Source organism: Brachycentrus maculatus, unplaced genomic scaffold, assembly GCF_059751285.1.
Source record: "Brachycentrus maculatus isolate JH-2025_06_01 unplaced genomic scaffold, ASM5975128v1 h1tg000342l, whole genome shotgun sequence".
In the NCBI taxonomy this organism is placed as follows: Eukaryota; Metazoa; Arthropoda; class Insecta; order Trichoptera; family Brachycentridae; genus Brachycentrus; species Brachycentrus maculatus.
In genome coordinates this window covers 418,488-437,359 of record NW_028281091.1, presented here as the reverse complement: position 1 = coordinate 437,359, position 18,872 = coordinate 418,488, and the positions used below count along the sequence as shown (strand labels likewise).

Below are 18,872 nucleotides of genomic sequence, written 5' to 3'. Positions count from 1 at the left end.
CAGAAAGTGTTGTTTTTGCATTTTGAAGAAAAGGTATTTTTAAATTATTTTTTTAAATATACTAAATATTTTTCAAATGGAGAAAAAACCTTCAGGTTTTACCTAAAAAGATCTGTTGCACAGTAAAATGTTCAATAAGTGGCTTGATATTTATTTGTAATACATTGCATTATATTTTTAAACTTTAAAAACGTTCTCCTAAAAAATCATGTTTTTTTGATTTATGACGTTCTTGAGAGGAGTGAGCGATATGTGTTTGATTTAACAATTAATACATAAATTCCATATTCTTCTTCATCTATGTTGAGATGTAAAAAAATTCTGTAAAAACATCCTGAATTGTTTAATTTCAACTGGCCTAACAGGTTTGACTGTTTGCTTAGTAGAGTGCTAATAAAAGATAAACATGACATCATCCTACTTTAAACTGTGATTTGTCCCATATATGCGGTCGTTTCTCTTCTTCTGACCCTCTAGACGCCATCGGATCGATGCGGTGTTGGCTTGATCGCTAATTAGGGCTAGATGATTGATCCTGTGATGATTGTACATATTCTAAATATATTTGTACATATATTTAGAATATGTACAGTAACAGTTGATAATAATAATAATAATAAAATTGGATAACTTATATAGCGCCATTTTCGTAAAAAAATACCTCAAGGGCGCTTCACGGTGAATGAATTGGGGAAAATATTATGGTGGAAATGATTTAGCAAACAAATGTGTTTTTAGTACCAATTTGTATTATTTTGTCTCAGCCTTGCACCCTTTCCTTATATCACCATTGGAACATCTACCATACATGGTCTTGCCGCACTGAGAGATGGCATCCCGACTGCATCCAGTCTACTCTCATCCTTCCCAAACCATCCCAAGCCGCCTTCCTTAGTTTGCTGGATAGTGCTCATCTCAGCCTTGCACCCTTTCCTTATATCACCATTGGAACATCTACCATACATGGTCTTGCCGCACTGACAGATGGCATCCCGACTGCATCCAGTCTACTCTCATCCTTCCCAAACCATCCCAAGCCGCCTTCCTTAGTTTGCTGGATAGTGCTCATCTCAGCCTTGCACCCTTTCCTTATATCACCATTGGAACATCTACCATACATGGTCTTGCCGCACTGAGAGATGGCATCCGACTGCATCCAGTCTACTCTCATCCTTCCCAAACCATCCCAAGCCGCCTTCCTTAGTTTGCTGGATAGTGCTCATCTCAGCCTTGCACCCTTTCCTTATATCACCATTGGAACATCTACCATACATGGTCTTGCCGCACTGAGAGATGGCATCCCGACTGCATCCAGTCTACTCTCATCCTTCCCAAACCATCCCAAGCCGCCTTCCTTAGTTTGCTGGATAGTGCTCATCTCAGCCTTGCACCCTTTCCTTATATCACCATTGGAACATCTACCATACATGGTCTTGCCGCACTGAGAGATGGCATCCCGACTGCATCCAGTCTACTCTCATCCTTCCCAAACCATCCCAAGCCGCCTTCCTTAGTTTGCTGGATAGTGCTCATCTCAGCCTTGCACCCTTTCCTTATATCACCATTGGAACATCTACCATACATGGTCTTGCCGCACTGAGAGATGGCATCCCGACTGCATCCAGTCTACTCTCATCCTTCCCAAACCATCCCAAGCCGCCTTCCTTAGTTTGCTGGATAGTGCTCATCTCAGCCTTGCACCCTTTCCTTATATCACCATTGGAACATCTACCATACATGGTCTTGCCGCACTGAGAGATGGCATCCCGACTGCATCCAGTCTACTCTCATCCTTCCCAAACCATCCCAAGCCGCCTTCCTTAGTTTGCTGGATAGTGCTCATCTCAGCCTTGCACCCTTTCCTTATATCACCATTGGAACATCTACCATACATGGTCTTGCCGCACTGAGAGATGGCATCCCGACTGCATCCAGTCTACTCTCATCCTTCCCAAACCATCCCAAGCCGCCTTCCTTAGTTTGCTGGATAGTGCTCATCTCAGCCTTGCACCCTTTCCTTATATCACCATTGGAACATCTACCATACATGGTCTTGCCGCACTGAGAGATGGCATCCCGACTGCATCCAGTCTACTCTCATCCTTCCCAAACCATCCCAAGCCGCCTTCCTTAGTTTGCTGGATAGTGCTCATCTCAGCCTTGCACCCTTTCCTTATATCACCATTGGAACATCTACCATACATGGTCTTGCCGCACTGAGAGATGGCATCCCGACTGCATCCAGTCTACTCTCATCCTTCCCAAACCATCCCAAGCCGCCTTCCTTAGTTTGCTGGATAGTGCTCATCTCAGCCTTGCACCCTTTCCTTATATCACCATTGGAACATCTACCATACATGGTCTTGCCGCACTGAGAGATGGCATCCCGACTGCATCCAGTTTACTCTCATCCTTCCTAAACCATCCCAAGCCGCCTTCCTTAGTTTGCTGGATAGTGCTCATCTCAGCCTTGCACCCTTTCCTTATATCACCATTGGAACATCTACCATACATGGTCTTGCCGCACTGAGAGATGGCATCCCGACTGCATCCAGTCTACTCTCATCCTTCCCAAACCATCCCAAGCCGCCTTCCTTAGTTTGCTGGATAGTGCTCATCTCAGCCTTGCACCCTTTCCTTATATCACCATTGGAACATCTACCATACATGGTCTTGCCGCACTGAGAGATGGCATCCCGACTGCATCCAGTCTACTCTCATCCTTCCCAAACCATCCCAAGCCGCCTTCCTTAGTTTGCTGGATAGTGCTCATCTCAGCCTTGCACCCTTTCCTTATATCACCATTGGAACATCTACCATACATGGTCTTGCCGCACTGAGAGATGGCATCCCGACTGCATCCAGTCTACTCTCATCCTTCCCAAACCATCCCAAGCCGCCTTCCTTAGTTTGCTGGATAGTGCTCATCTCAGCCTTGCACCCTTTCCTTATATCACCATTGGAACATCTACCATACATGGTCTTGCCGCACTGGGAGATGGCATCCCGACTGCGTCCAGTCTACTCTCATCCTCACTCGTATTTAAATGTTTTTTTAATATTTTTTTACAGGTTTTTGTAAATTTTTTAATATATATAATCTTAAATGTATAAAATAAGTGCGGTGAAGTATAAAATATCGGTGAAAACGCGATATAGACATGTGTACGAACACTTCAGCGAAACTGTGTGAACGCCAACGCGATGTGAAGCTGACAAGCAGCTAACGTGAGATGGGAACCATAGTGTGTGATATGAATATATAATGAAAAAAATTCTGTGACAGTATATATATATATTTTTTATAATTTGAAGTTTAAACCAAATCGGGACATAAGGTAAGAATATTTTGAGTGCGTCTAAATTTTTGTAAGCAAATTCTGTTTCTATTATTTCGAGAAATAAAAATACTTTGTGTTCTGATCCACTCACATTTTTATTTAACCAACTAGTTTCGGCAACAACCTGTTGCCCTCTTCAGGGTTTAATTTATGACTCATAAATTAAACCCTGAAGAGGCAACAGGTTGTTGCCGAAACTAGTTGGTTAATAAAAATGTGAGTGGATCAGAACACAAAGTATTTTTATTTCTCGAAATAATATATTAATATGATCCACAAAGTTAATGCTTTCAATATTCAAAACACAAAAAAAAAAAATCTGTTTCTTTTGCAGCACTGCTTCCAGTTTAATTTCTAACCATTGCCCGCACCCAATGGTGCATAGGGCACTGCATCGTATTGACGCAGTGTTATCTTGATTTTTGCTTACGTGAAGGCAAGGTAATGGTGCAGTCCAGAGTAATATTAAATAAATATTAGTGTGTAAGATCACAAATATTTATTATCGCCCCCCTGGGAACCGGACCCGGGACCTCCAGCGCGGTAGCTAAACATGCTAACCGTCACACCACGGAGGCGGACTGTGGAACACTGGTTAAATTGTGACACTGTTTCTAGCTTAATGCTGGATATATTGTAACACTTTCTACTGTAGCACTACATCCAGCATAAAGCTATTGGAATTGTGACACTGTTTCAAGCGTGATGCTGATTGGATTGAGATACTGCCTCTATTATAGCGCTACTTCCAGTGTAACGCTAGTTGCATTGTGACACTGTTTCCAGCGTAATACTAGTTAAACATTGATTGATACACTGTCGCTATTGTATTGTTGCAATGTGACACTGTTTCTATTAGAGCACTACATCCAGCATGACGCTACTTGCATTGTGACACTATTTCCAGTGTAACACTGGTTGGATCGTGACATTGTCTCCAGCGTAATGCTACTTGCATTGTGACACTGTCTCCAGCGTAATGCTACTTGCATTGTGACACTGTCTCCAGTGTAACGCTGGTTGCATTGTGACACTATTTCCAGTGTAACGCTGGTTGGATCGTGACGCTGTCTCCAGCGTAATGCTACTTGCATTGTGACACTGTCTCCAGTGTAACGCTGGTTGCATTGTGACACTATTTCCAGTGTAACGCTGGTTGGATCGTGACGCTGTCTCCAGCGTAATGCTACTTGCATTGTGACACTGTCTCCAGTGTAACGCTGGTTGCATTGTGACACTATTTCCAGTGTAACGCTGGTTGGATCGTGACGCTGTCTCCAGCGTAATGCTACTTGCATTGTGACACTGTCTCCAGTGTAACGCTGGTTGCATTGTGACACTATTTCCAGTGTAACGCTGGTTGGATCGTGACGCTGTCTCCAGCGTAATGCTACTTGCATTGTGACACTGTCTCCAGTGTAACGCTGGTTGCATTGTGACACTATTTCCAGTGTAACGCTGGTTGGATCGTGACGCTGTCTCCAGCGTAATGCTACTTGCATTGTGACACTGTCTCCAGTGTAACGCTGGTTGCATTGTGACACTATTTCCAGTGTAACGCTGGTTGGATCGTGACGCTGTCTCCAGCGTAATGCTACTTGCATTGTGACACTGTCTCCAGTGTAACGCTGGTTGCATTGTGACACTATTTCCAGTGTTACGCTGGTTGGATCGTGACGCTGTCTCCAGCGTAATGCTACTTGCATTGTGACACTGTCTCCAGTGTAACGCTGGTTGCATTGTGACACTATTTCCAGTGTAACGCTGGTTGGATTGTGACGCTGTCTCCAGCGTAACGCTGGTTGCATTGTGACACTTGAAATAGTGTAACGCTGCTTGCATTGTGACACTGCCTCTACTGCAGCACTGTTGGTGGTTGCATTGAGACTATCTCCAGTGTAACGCTGGTTGGATCGTGACACTGTCTTCAGCGTAATGCTGGTTGGATTGTGACACTGTCTCCAGCATAAGTTTGCTGGAATTGTGACACTGTTTCTATTGTAGCACTGTATCCAGCATAACGTTGGTTGCAATGTGACACCGTCTATTGTAGCACTGTTTCCAGCGTAACACTGTCTCTAATGTAGCATTACTTTCAGTTGTAACGCTTGTTGAATAGAGACACTCTATTCTATCACTATTTCCCAGTGCTAGTCCCACTAGTGGCACTATTTCAAGATAACTCTGGTTGCAATGTGACACAGCCTCTATTGTAGCACTGTTGATAGACCCTCCTGTCCCGTTGCAGGCGCCACCATGTCCTTCTTCAACAACCTGAAGAAGGTGTTCCTGGGCGGCGGCGGGGGCCACGACGCCAAGAAGAAGCGCGTCTTCAACAACATCCGCATGGACTGCAGCCCCGACCTCTACTGGGAGATGATCGGCGAGCTGGGCGACGGCGCCTTCGGGAAGGTAAAACCAGGCCGCCTCCTCCGACGCCAGGAGTCCGAAAGAAATTCACTGACCTTAACGGCGATATCACTCGCTCCTTTCAAGAACGTCATAAATCAAAAATCGTCAATTTTCAGTTGTGCATGTTTTCCATATGACATCATAAAACGTTCAATGACGGAAATTTGATGACATATCGCTCACTCCTTTCAAGAACGTCATAAATCAAAAAACTTGATTTTTCAGGAGAATGTTTTTAAAGTTTAAAAATATAATACAATTTATTAAAACAAGCCACTTATTGAACTTTTTACTGTGCAACAGATCTTTTCAGTCAAACCTGAAGGTTTTTTCTCCATTTGAAAAATAACTAGTTTATTTTTAAAAAATAATTAAACAATACATTTTCTTCAAAATGCAAAAACAACACTTTCTGCCCTGTAGCGGGTAAATATTAAGCTAAAAATATGCCGCTTTTGCCGGGATATAGTACATTTTCTGGGCATTCCGAAAACATGCAAAACTGAAAATTGACAATTTTTGATTTATGACATTCTTGAAAGGAGTGAGCGATATGCGAACGCATGTTTTTCGTTTTATAAAATATGTAAAGTTTAAACCTTAATATCTCCCTTAGTTCCCTACAGATTCCAATAAGAATGCTACCGAAAAGTCTTGTGATTTTTCATATTAATTTATTAGCTAATAATCACACACCGTGATATTTATCCATTCCATTCTCACCATACTAGATGAGCGCTTTCCTTTGAGCTCGTCGCAAGCCAAAATCAAACGCAATTGGAATATTTTTATAAATTAGAATATATAGGGATATTATCAAAGTTACGGTCATCTTTCTAAAAGCTATCGCTGGCAGTCAACATCGCTCACTCCTTTCAACAACGTCATAAATAAAAAAATGTCAATTTTCAGTTGTCTATGTTTTCGGAATGCCCAGAAAATGTACTATATCCCAGCAACAGCGGCATATTTTTAACATAAAATTTACCCGCTACAGGGCAGAAAGTGCTGTTTTTATATTTTGAAGAAAAGGTATAGTTTAATTATTATTTTTAAAAATACAAAATATTTTTCAAATGCAGAAAAAATCTTCAGGTTTTACCTAAAAAGATCTGTTGCACAGTAAAAAGTTCATTAAGTGGCTTGATATTTATTTTTAATACATTGTATTTTATTTTTAAACTTTATAAACGTTCTCCTGAAAAATCTATTTTTTTTTATTTATGACGTTCTTGAAAAGAGTAAGCGATGTGTATTATTTTTTTTTTTTTGGGGTCTAGGGATCTTGCATCCCTTATGTCACTGCGACCATATTAGGTCTATTGTGACCTCCCTCTGTATTACAGCTCACTACCTGTCTTGGTGGTAGGAGCTTCACCTTCTCGGGGTCCAGTAGAGGTCCTCCAAGGATGCGACTTCGTTTGCGAGCGAGTGCGTCACAATTGTAGAGAATATATTCACTACTACTTGACTTTAAAAAAAAATCAATAATATAATAGTAATAAAACCCTTATTAGTACCCCAATGGTGCATAGGGCACTGCTTCAAATAAACGCAGTGTTACCAATATTAAAACAACTCCATCGTTTCTGTGACACCATTCATTTCCAACTTACGAAAATAATGTTTTTTCAAAGGCGAATTTTGCAAAAGAAAATGATGAATGAAAATATTTATTATTTATTGTAGCTGCAGACAGTTGGTAGAATCCCATATTGAATTGTTGGGTAATATATCCAAAATTAAACACGGTTAATTTGTTTTTGATTAATGTTTTACTTAGTAAATACCACTATTTCTTAAAATCCACTGTGACACGTGTTTCGATGCATTCTGCATCATTTTCAAACACCGTATGAAAATGATGCGGAATGCATGGAATCACATGTCACAGTAGATTTTAAGAAATAGTGGTATTTACTAAGTAAAACATTAATTAAAAATGGATAGATTTTACCACAAAGTGACTGCCGAATCAATTAATGAAAAGGTTTATTTGGTTGAATTCTACATTTATTTATGTATATGGGACATTATCAAACACCTGTTTGATAATGTCCTAAGAAGACGAAACGCGTCACGTATTAACCGTAGTAAAAACCCTTATCCGCACCCCAATGGTGCGTAGGGCACTGCGTCATATAAACGCAGTGTTATCTTGATCGTCTACATATGAAGGAAAGGTGATCAACCTTACGTTTCAGGTACCAACCAGTCCAGGGTGATATCGAATAAATATTTCAGTGAAAAAATCAGTCATATTTATTTGACCCCCCTTGGGAATCGAACCCAGGACCTCCAGAACGGTAGCCGAGCGTGCTGACCATTACACTACGGAGGCGGACACGCATTAACATATACATAAATAAATGTAGAATTCAACTAAATAAACCTTAATATATTATTAGATTAAAACCAATATTTATAGCTTTTCCACTTTATTTTTATTTGACCAGCGACCGGGTTTCGTCGTTACAGACATCATCAGACCAGTCTGATGATGTCTGTAACGACGAAACCCGGTCGCTGGTCAAATAAAAATAATGTGGAAAAGCTATAAATATTGGTTTTAATCTAATAATATATTAAAAATGCAATTCCATCACCAAGTGTCAGTGGATAATATAAATCTATCAAATAAACCTTGTATATATTTTATAGACAAAATAAATTGTATGTATTTTCTTTTTCAAACCCTTATCCGCACCCCAATGGTGCATAGGGCACTGCATTTTATAAACGCAGTGTGAATTGTTGGATATATTACCCAAAATATTGTATATATCGGGTGTTATAAACACTTCACGAGTCTAATACAATCCTTTATAGGTTGAGTGTGTTAAATTACATATTCCTCCCGTCTGACAAAGATGCATTGGAGTATGCATCCTCACCTAGGTATCCGGCTGTTGTCTTTGAACTGACGAGAGTCTCTGTGCGGTGTTCCGCAGGTGTACAAGGCCCAGTACAAGAGCACGGGCAAGCTGGCCGCCGCCAAGATGTGCCTGCTGGAGGGCGAGGACGACCTGTCCGACTTCATGATCGAGATCGACATCCTGAGCGAGTGCCGGCACCCCAACGTCGTGGAGCTGCACGAGGCCTTCTTCATCGACCAGAAGCTATGGGTAAGCTGCGGCTCCTTTACTTCAATATCGATTGGGCCCCGCTTGAATACCGTTTGGGCACCGCATGAATTTCGATTCAGCGCCATGTGCATAGTGCTCAATCGAAATTCACACATAATCGGCAATTTAGCACTGCTAATATATTATTTGGGCACCGAGTAAGTAAGCGCTAGTTTGGCAAAATTAAACTATTTTTGGGCACCGCTTGAATACTGTTTGGGCACCGCTTGAATACCGTTTGGGCGCCGCTTGAATACCGTTTGAGCACCGCTTGAATACCGTTTGGGCACCGCATGAATTTCGATTCAGCGCCATGTGCATAATGCTCAATCGAAATTCACACATTTAAAAAAAAAAAAAAAAAATTTATTTGTACAAATATATATATATATATATATAATATAAACCCCCTATCCGCACCCCAATGCTGCATAGGGCACTGCATCATATAAATGCAGCGTTATCTTGATCGTTGACACATGAAAGGAAGGTGATCAGCCGACCGCTTCAGGTACCAGTCCAGGGTAATATTGAATTAATATTTCAGTGAAAAAATCACTTATATTTATTTGACCCCACCCTCCTGGGAATCGAACCCGGGACCTCCAGAACGGTAGCCGAGCGTGCTGACCATTAGGAGGAGGACAGGGGAACATATTATACATAAAAATTAATATATATTTTACAAACAATATATTCAAGGGGCGTATATTGCGTGCCGTCACGCACATGGAACAGGTATTGTTCAGCATATCTTCCTACAGGCATAACCATCGGCAGGTTGCTCCTGTATATAGGAATGGGAAACTATCTATGCCCACGCTGTCCTTAGCTAACTATCGGGAACATACAGACCGATGCTCCGGACAGTTTCAGGATTATCCATCATACCGCGCAACAAAGGATAGAAATGCCTCGTCAAATACACATTCCTTCTAGTGTCTAAACTATAAATTATGTTTTGTAAATTTTCAAAGCCCGTATTGTAACTGAGTGATGGTGACCTATTTTGGGTGATTAGTTGTCGGTATGTCGGCTGGAGAACAGGTGACGTGTCACACCAATTAACTGGTCACTTGTGAGGTCAACATTACTCGACCTATGTCTCATTACGAGGTCACGGTTCAATTATATCTAGACACTGGGAGCGCTGGTGCAAGTCTGTTCTGCAATCGTTCGTCAATCAAACGTTTATATTTTTTTCTTCTAATTAAAGATTAATTTAACATATCAAATAATAAATAATAAAACTAGATAAGAGTATATACTTATAATCCAATGGTGCGTAGGGCACTTCGTCGTTTTGTAGCAGTATTATCTTGATCGTTGATTGCAAGGTGATCAGTGCTGCGCTTCAGGTACCAGTCTGGAATGTAATAGATAAAATATGACCCCACGTAAGAAATCCCACTTAATATTTTGGGTCCCCCCTCATTGTAGGTTCCCACTCAAAATTATAGGTTCCTCCTGATTATTAATAATAATAATAAATATGGATAACTTATATAGCCATTTTCGTAAAATAATACCTCAAGAACGCTTCGTATTGTAGGTTTCCATTCGATATTGCTGCCACTGATTATTTTAGGTTTTTATTCAATATTGTAGGTTCCCCCTCATTGTAGGTTCCCCCTCGTTGTAGGTTCCCACTGATCATTGTGGGTTTTCATTCAATATTGTAGGTACCCACATTGTAGGTTCCCACTGATTATTGTAGGTTTGCATTCAATATTGTAGGTTCCCCCTCGTTGTAGGCTCCCACTTATTGTAGGTTTCATTCAATATTGTAGGTTCCCCCTAATTATTGTAGGTCCCCCCTTATTGTAGTTTCCTCATTGTAGTTTCCCCCTCATTGTAGGTTCCCACTGAATATTGTAGGTCCCCCCTCATTGTAGGTTCCCACTGAATATTGTAGGTTCCCCCTCGTAGGCTCCCACTGATTATTGTAGGTTGCCCCTCATTGTAGGTTCCTTCTCATTGTAGTTTCCCCCTCATTGTAGGTCCCCACTGAATATTGTAGGTTCCCCCTCGTAGGCTCCCACTGATTATTGTAGGTTCCCATTCCGTATTGTAGGTTCCCCATCATTGTAGGTTCCCCTTCATTGTAGGTCCCCACTGATTATTGTAGGTTCCAACTGATTATTGTAGGTTCCCCCTCATTGTAGGTTCCTTCTCATTGTAGTTTCCCCCTCATTGTACGTTCCCACTGCATATTGTAGATACCCCCTCATTGTAGGTTCCCACTGAATATTGTTGGTTCCCCCTCGTTGTAGGCTCCTACTGATAATTGTAGGTGTTCATTCAATATTGTAGGTTTCATTCAATGATGTATGTTCCCCCTCATTGTAGGTTCCCACTGATTATTGTAGGTTTTCATTCAATTCATTCATCATCTTCTATCACTCAACCGAACGATCCCAGTGTATGAATTGGCCCGGGTGTATCTCGACCCGGCGACAGTACACGCATTGCACTCTAGAGAGATTGTGTAAACGTGTCCGCAGATATTGTTATCAGCTGATAAGGGAAATATTTTACCACTTCCTCCGTGCGGTCCCATTGAACGATACACGCCCATGCCACTCCAGTCACGGTTATCTCAATCATTCACAAATTCATACCCGATTTGGCATTCCAAGGACGCACTCGAAAAATACTATCTAAAATATTTCAAGTGTGTCTGAATCTTGGCAAATTCGGGTCTGTCTCAACACAAAGGAAGAAGATATACACTAACACTTTATTATTATTATTATTACTGTCAACTGTCAAATTGACTGTCTGTAGAAACAATTCATTCCACAAAGACTGTATGTTAGACGTTAATTACCTATTATTTTTTGACATCTCATTAAAGATGATGAAGAATATGGAAGTCTGGGCATTTACATGGCTGACGACCGTCATAGGCTGGTTTAAGTGATCACTTTACACACGTGTAACATTCACCAAATCTACCCGTTATTGACAACCACACTACTCAAATTCTTGGAAGTTCTATATATATATATATATGAACCAATTTAGAAACCTTGTTCTTGAATCACTAGAACTTCACTAGAGACATCTATTGGTGAGATGTAAAGAAGCTTTTTACTGAGCGGAAACTCTTATATTAGTATGTGAGGTCCGAATCCTGGATTATAATCACACACATGAGAAACGCCAGAAAATACCATTTTCATTTTTTGAGGTTTCTAAATTGGTTCATGTATATATAAAACTTCTAAGAATCTGAGTAGTGTGTTTGTCAATAATGGGTAGAATTGGTGAATGTTACACGTGTGTAAAGTGATCACTTAAACCAGCCTATGACTAGTTAGTTAGTTAGTTAGAATCTGAGTAGTGTGTTTGTCAATAATGGGTAGAATTGGTGAATGTTACACGTGTGTAAAGTGATCACTTAAACCAGCCTATGACGGTCGTCAGCCCCATAAATGCCCAGACTTCCGTATTCTTCATCATCTTTGATGAGATGTCAAAAAAAATATATATGAAAATAACTCCTGTAATTGGAGATAATCCAGATTTTGTGAACAAGTATTTGGACACACTCAAAATGTTGTCAGTGACATTTTATTTGCCAACGAATTTTCGAAAGCCTTACGTTAAAAACGCCACTCTGTCCTTGCGAACATTCTTCGCCTCTTCCACGTTCATGCATCTCCTCATACATACCCGCCGATTGTTACGACTCCTAACCTGACCACTTTCAAGTATTTGGCATACCCGATCGTGCCATGTTTTTCTCGGTCTTCCTCTGCTTCTTTTCCCGCCAACATTCGCCTCGTAAATTTGTTTTACCATTCTTTCCTCACTCGTTCGTTCCACATGTCCAAACCATCTCACCACACCTTTCTTAATTTTATCGATAAAGCTTGTCTCAGCTTTGCACTCCTTCCTTATTTCACTATTCGAACATCTATCATACTTCGTTTAATACTTTTACATACTCAAAAATCAGTCATGTTTATTTTGACCCTCTTGGGAATCGAACCCGGGACCTCCAGCATGGTAGCCTAGTGCGCTAACCACTACACCATGGAGGCGGACAGATTGAATAACAGTGATTTTTTTTGACATCTCAACATGGATGATGAAGAATATGGAACATTTTGAGTGTGTCCAAATACTAAGAACAAAGTTTCTATATTGGTTCATATATATAGAACTTCCAAGAATTTGAGTAGTGTGGTTGTCAATAATGGGTAGAATTGGTGAATGTTACACGTGTGTAAAGTGATCACTTAAACCAGCCTTTGACGGTCGTCAGCCCCGTAAATGCCCAGACTTCCATATTCTTCTTCATCTTTGATGAGATGTCAAAAAATAATAAGAATATGGAAGTCTGGTTTTCGGTCTTCCTCTAGATGCCTTTCTATGGCGACTGCCTGGTTCACAATATGATCAGGTTCTCTGCGCCCTATGTGCCCATACCACCTCCAATTGCCTTTCCCCTACCTTAATATTGATGCCTTTCTTAATTTTATCAATAATGCTCATCAAAGATGATGGAAAATATTGAAGACTAACTAGATAGTAAATTTTATCCAAATTGACTTTCAAGTGTGGCAAATTTGTGTTAGAAAAAAAATATAGTAAACATAACGTTGTAAACATAAGCGGCTCATTATTACAATAGGCACCAAATTGTGGTAGAGTGGGTTCCAACCGAGAAACTCTGACACAAGCGTCCGCGACACTAACCGCGGGACCACAACCCGACACATTTTTGGTAGTTATTATATATTTTTCTTTTTTTTTTTCTTTTTCTTTTTTTTTTTTAAACCCTTATCCGCACCCCAATGGTGCATAGGGCACTGCGTAATACAAACGCGGTGTTGTCTTGATCGTTAACCATGAAGGAAAGGTGGTCAGCCCTCCGCTTCAGGTACCAGTCCAGGGTAATATCGAATGAATTGTACAGTGAAAAAAATCACTTATATTTATTTTACCCCCCCTGGGAGTCGAACCCGGGACCTCCAGAACGGTAGCCGAGTGTGCTGACCATTACACTACGGAGGCGAACACAATTTTTATATTTAATATCATAATAATCAAACAATTGGTACATAAGTTATTCATGTATTTATCTACAACATTTTGAGTGTGTCCAAATACTTGTCCACACAATCTGGATTATCTCCAATTATGGGAGTTATTTTCATTTTTTTTGGCATCTCATCAAAGATGAAGAAGAATATTGAAGTACGGGCATTTACGGGGCTGACGACCGTCATCGGCTGGTTTAAATGATAACTTTACACACGGTGACATTCAACAATTCTACCCATTATTGACAACCACACTACTCAAATTCTTGGAAGTTCTTTATATATGAACCAATTTCGAAACATTGTTCTTGAATCATTAGAACTTCACTAGAGACATCTGTTGGTTAGATGAAAAGATGCTTTTTTACTGAGCAGAAACTCTTTTATTAGTATGTGAGGTCCGAATCCTGGATTATATATAATCACACACATGAGAAACGCCAGAAAATGCCATTTTCATTTTTTGAGGTTTCTAAATTGGTTCATGTATATATAGAACTTCTAAGAATTTGAGTAGTGTGTTTGTCAATAATGGGTAGAATTGGTGAATGTTACACGTGTGTAAAGTGATCACTTAAACCAGCCTATGACGGTCGTCAGCCCCGTAAACGCCCAGACTTCCATATTCTTCTTCATCTTTGATGAGATGTCAAAATAATAATATGAATGCATTTCCTATCTAAAACATTAATAAGGGCAATTCCCAACTAAAAAAAAAAGAACTCCGTCCTGATCCGATTGGTCCTTTCCGCAGATGCTGATCGAGTACTGCGACGGCGGAGCCCTGGACTCCATCATGGCGGAGCTGGAGAAGGGCCTGACGGAGAAACAGATAGCCTACGTCTGCCAGCAGATGTGCCGCGGGCTGGCCTTCCTGCACTCGGCCAAGGTCATCCACCGGGACCTCAAGGCGGGCAACGTGCTGCTGACCATGTCCGGCGGCGTCAAGCTGGGTGAGTCTCCGTCCAATTGTCAACCTTATATTCCTGTTGATTCATACCGTTTTCGGTTGAGAATTGCTCGAACGCGAGCTCTGCACTCGGCCAAGGTCATCCGCCGGGACCTCAAGGCGGGCAACGTGCTGCTGACCATGTCCGGCGGCGTCAAGCTGGGTGAGTCGCCGTCCAATTGTCAACCTTATATTCCTGTTGATTCATACCGCTTTGGGTTGAGAATTGCTCAAAAGCGAGCCGGGACCTCAAGGTGGGCAACATGCTGCTGACCATATCCCCGTCCTATTATCAACCTTATGTCTCAGCCGTTTTATACCGTTTTGGGTTTAGAATTGTTCAAAAGCGAGCCGGGACCTCAAGGTGGGCAACATGCTGCTGACCATATCTCCGTCCTATTATCACCCTTATGTCTCAGCCGTTTTATACCGTTTTGGGTTGAGAATTGCTCAAAAGCGAGCCGGGACCTCAAGGTGGGCAACATGCTGCTGACCATATCTCCGTCCTATTATCACCCTTATGTCTCAGCCGTTTTATACCGTTTTGGGTTGAGAATTGTTCAAAAGCGAGCCGGGACCTCAAGGTGGGCAACATGCTGCTGACCATATCCCCGTCCTATTATCACCCTTATGTCTCAGCCGTTTTATACAGTTTCGGGTTGAGAATTAGGATTCTAATGACAGATAGTAATGCCTCAGAGATTTCTTGAAAGTTATTAGAGAAGGTGCATTTGTTTACGCGGAGAGGTAATTCATTGCATAGTCTGGCCGCTTGGACAGAGAAGGAATTACTGAAGGATGATGTGTTTTGGCGAGGAATGGAAAGTCCATGGTTTGATTTTACGATGTGATGGTTCTCCTTGCAGCCGACTTCGGGGTGTCCGCCAAGAACAAGTCCACCTTGCAGAAGCACGACACGTTCATCGGGACCCCGTACTGGATGGCTCCGGAGGTGGTGCTCTGCGAGACCTTCCGGGACAACCCCTACGACTTCAAGGTAATTCCATTTTATTTGGGGACCACACGAGCTTAAGTACTCTCTTATGGTAGAGAAAGTCCAAAAGAAGTTTCTGAGGTATCTACATGAGAGAGTGCGGTTATTATCCTCGGCTCTACCCGACCCAGTTCCTCCAGGGTATGCTCGGCTACAGCAGTCTAGAGACTAGAAGGAATGTGTATCTGATGAGGCATTTCTATCCATTGTTGCGCGGTATGATGGGTAATCCTGAAACTATCCGGAGCATCCGTCTGTATGTTCCCGATAGTTAGCTAAGGACAGCGTCGGCATAGATTGTTTCACATTCCTATATACAGGACCAACCTGCCGATGGTTATGCCTGTAGGAAGATCTACCGTTATGTTGAACATTATCACATTGGATATTGATCTGTTCCATGTGTCCGAAGGAGTTTTCCAAAGCGGGATTCTTCTACACCTTTAGGTCTTCTTGCTTACTTTTAATATTACCTTGAATAATTTTTTTATTTAATAAAATTGAATTTTTGTACTGATATTTCTTGGTGGAACTGCATTTTATAGAATAAAATAACAACTATGTAATTTTTTCCACATGAATTTTATTTGACCAGCAACTGGGTTTCGTTGTAATCGACATCGTCAGACTGGTGTGAGGCTAGACAAAATTCCACGTTATATACACAACAAGGCAGGAGTTGAAAACCACGATTTTCTATAAAATTTTGTCTAGCCTCACACCAGTCTGATGATGTCGGTTACGACGAAACTCGATTACTGATCAAATAAAAATCATGTGGAATTTTTTTTTATTTTATTCTTTTCAATTGCCAAACTCCGAACCCCCTTGGTAATCGAACCCAGGACCTGCAGCACGGTAGCTAAACGAGCTGACCGCTACGCCACCAAGGCAGACAGACTAACTATTGACCAAACTAACTATTGATGCAGCGTGACGGTTAGAAGTGGAGAAGTCCAGATTTGTGAAGGCTTTGAATAAACCCAAAATGTTGTTAATCCTGTCATACTAGTATTTTCAACACATTTGTCTGATGTCCAGTTCAACACATTTGTCTGATGTCCAGCTGTATTGGCTTTCACATGCCAGTGTATGGAACTGCCAGTGGCGAGAACCGCCAGAGTCGGGAACCGCCAGAGTCGGGAACCGCCATAGTCGGGAACAGCCATAGTCAGGAACCACTAGAGTCGGGAACCACCACAGTCGGGAACCGCCAATTTGGTTTCCGCAGACGCATTTACTAGGTTTTCATTCCGCCCAGGTGGACATCTGGTCGCTGGGCATCACGCTGATCGAGCTGGCGCAGACGGAGCCGCCCAACCACGAGATGACCCCGATGAGGGTGCTGCTCAAGATCCAGAAGAGCGACCCGCCGACGCTGGAGCAGCCCTCGCGGTGGAGCGCGCACTTCAACCACTTCATCGCCCGGGCGCTCGTCAAGGTACATATTGCATTACAAACTGTCTGCTCGCCGGAATCCCGGATCCACTCGCACAGTCTTGGACGGTGCGTACTCTCAAACTCACTCGCAACTCTCACACGTGAAATTTGAGTAGTGTGGACTGGCCGGGAGTGGGAATGTGTGTAGAGATGGTCTCTGCGAAATTAAAAGCTTTCTAAATCCAGTCATAGATGGCCTTTTGTGAACTCAATCATGAAACATGGTCATTTATCGCTCACTCCTTTCAACAACGTCAAATATCAAAAATCTTGATTTTTCAGGGGATCGTTTTTAAAGTTTAAAAATATAATACAATGTATTAAAAATAAATATCAAGCCACTTATTGAACTTTTTACTGTGCAACAGATCTTTTTAGGTAAAACCTGAAGGTTTTTTCTCCATTTGAAAAATATTTAAGATATTTAAAAAAATAATTAAACAATACCTTTTCTTCAAAATGCAAAAACAACACTTTCTGCCCTGTAGCGGGTAAATATTAAGTTAAAAATATGCCGCTTTTGCTGGGATAAAGTACATTTTCTGGGCATTACGAAAACATGCATAACTGAAAATTGAAGATTTTTGATATATGACAGCTCTCAATGTACCTCGCTTATTATTATAGAGAAGGTCTGTCAGGAAGCCTAGATGCTTCTGTATCAGGTCTGGGAATGCGGTGGGACAGCTCTCAATGTACCTCGCTTATTATTATAGAGAAGGTCTGTCAGGAAGCCTAGATGCTTCTGTATCAGGTCTGGGAATGCGGTGGGACAGCTCTCAATGTACCTCGCTTATTATTATAGAGAAGGTCTGTCAGGAAGCCTAGTTGCTTCTGTATCAGGTCTGGGCATGCGGTGTTTTGCAATGTTCGCAAGGGCAGCGTGATGTCATGTCTGTACTCTCTGCGATGCCTAGTCTAGTCAAGCAGTCCACCGACGCTGATCAGGTTGTCTTGTCTCCCCCAGGACCCGGCGCAGAGGCCGACGGCCGAGGACCTGCTGAAGCACCCGTTTGTGGCCGGGGAGCTGGACTCCAAGCCGCTGCGGGACCTGCTCCTGGAGTACCGGGCCGACGTGGTGGAGGAGGAGCTGCTCGACGATGACTCGGAGGTAAGCGACCCGACGGATCGCCCATTCGGAACGATGCTGGCGTGTTTGATGGATTTTACACTAGTTTCCGCGGTGGAATCTGCTTACTGTTGTCGTGAATGATGTGATCGCTCATTGTTATCGTGAAGCGGCCTTGGAACTTGGCTTAGCTTAGTGGGTAGTCCGCGTCAGCAAAATGGATACAAAAAATAACAGCCTATGGTTTTCGAAATTTGGCTATTGTTATAATGAATAAGTTCATAATTCGAAACCCTTATCCGCACCCCAATGGTGCATAGGGTACTGCATCATATAAACACAAAGTTATCTTGATCGTTGACACGCGAAGGAAAGGTGATCAGCCCTCCACTTCAGGTACGAGTCCAGGGTAATATTGAAGAAATATTACAGTGAAAAAATCACTTATATGTTTGATCCCGCCTGGGAGTCGAACCCGGGACCTCCAG

At 41.9% G+C, this 18,872-nt stretch overlaps 1 protein-coding gene across 6 annotated transcripts in view; it reads left to right on the top strand.

The window, feature by feature from the left end:
- The window catches only part of Slik (Sterile20-like kinase), a 51,269-nt gene that overhangs the window by 3,381 nt on the left and 29,016 nt on the right, over positions 1-18,872 (top strand). For all 6 annotated transcript variants that reach the window (XR_015838416.1, XR_015838415.1, XM_088269229.1 and 3 more), the window contains exons 2-8: positions 3,073-3,338; positions 5,590-5,753; positions 8,705-8,878; positions 14,687-14,885; positions 15,748-15,878; positions 17,137-17,316; positions 18,283-18,426. Coding sequence is in view for 4 of the 6 variants with exons in the window: in XM_088269229.1 (XP_088125355.1) it covers positions 5,598-5,753; positions 8,705-8,878; positions 14,687-14,885; positions 15,748-15,878; positions 17,137-17,316; positions 18,283-18,426 (984 nt within the window). In the remaining 2 variants the exon portion in view is untranslated. The remainder of the gene's footprint in view (positions 1-3,072; positions 3,339-5,589; positions 5,754-8,704; positions 8,879-14,686; positions 14,886-15,747; positions 15,879-17,136; positions 17,317-18,282; positions 18,427-18,872) is intronic.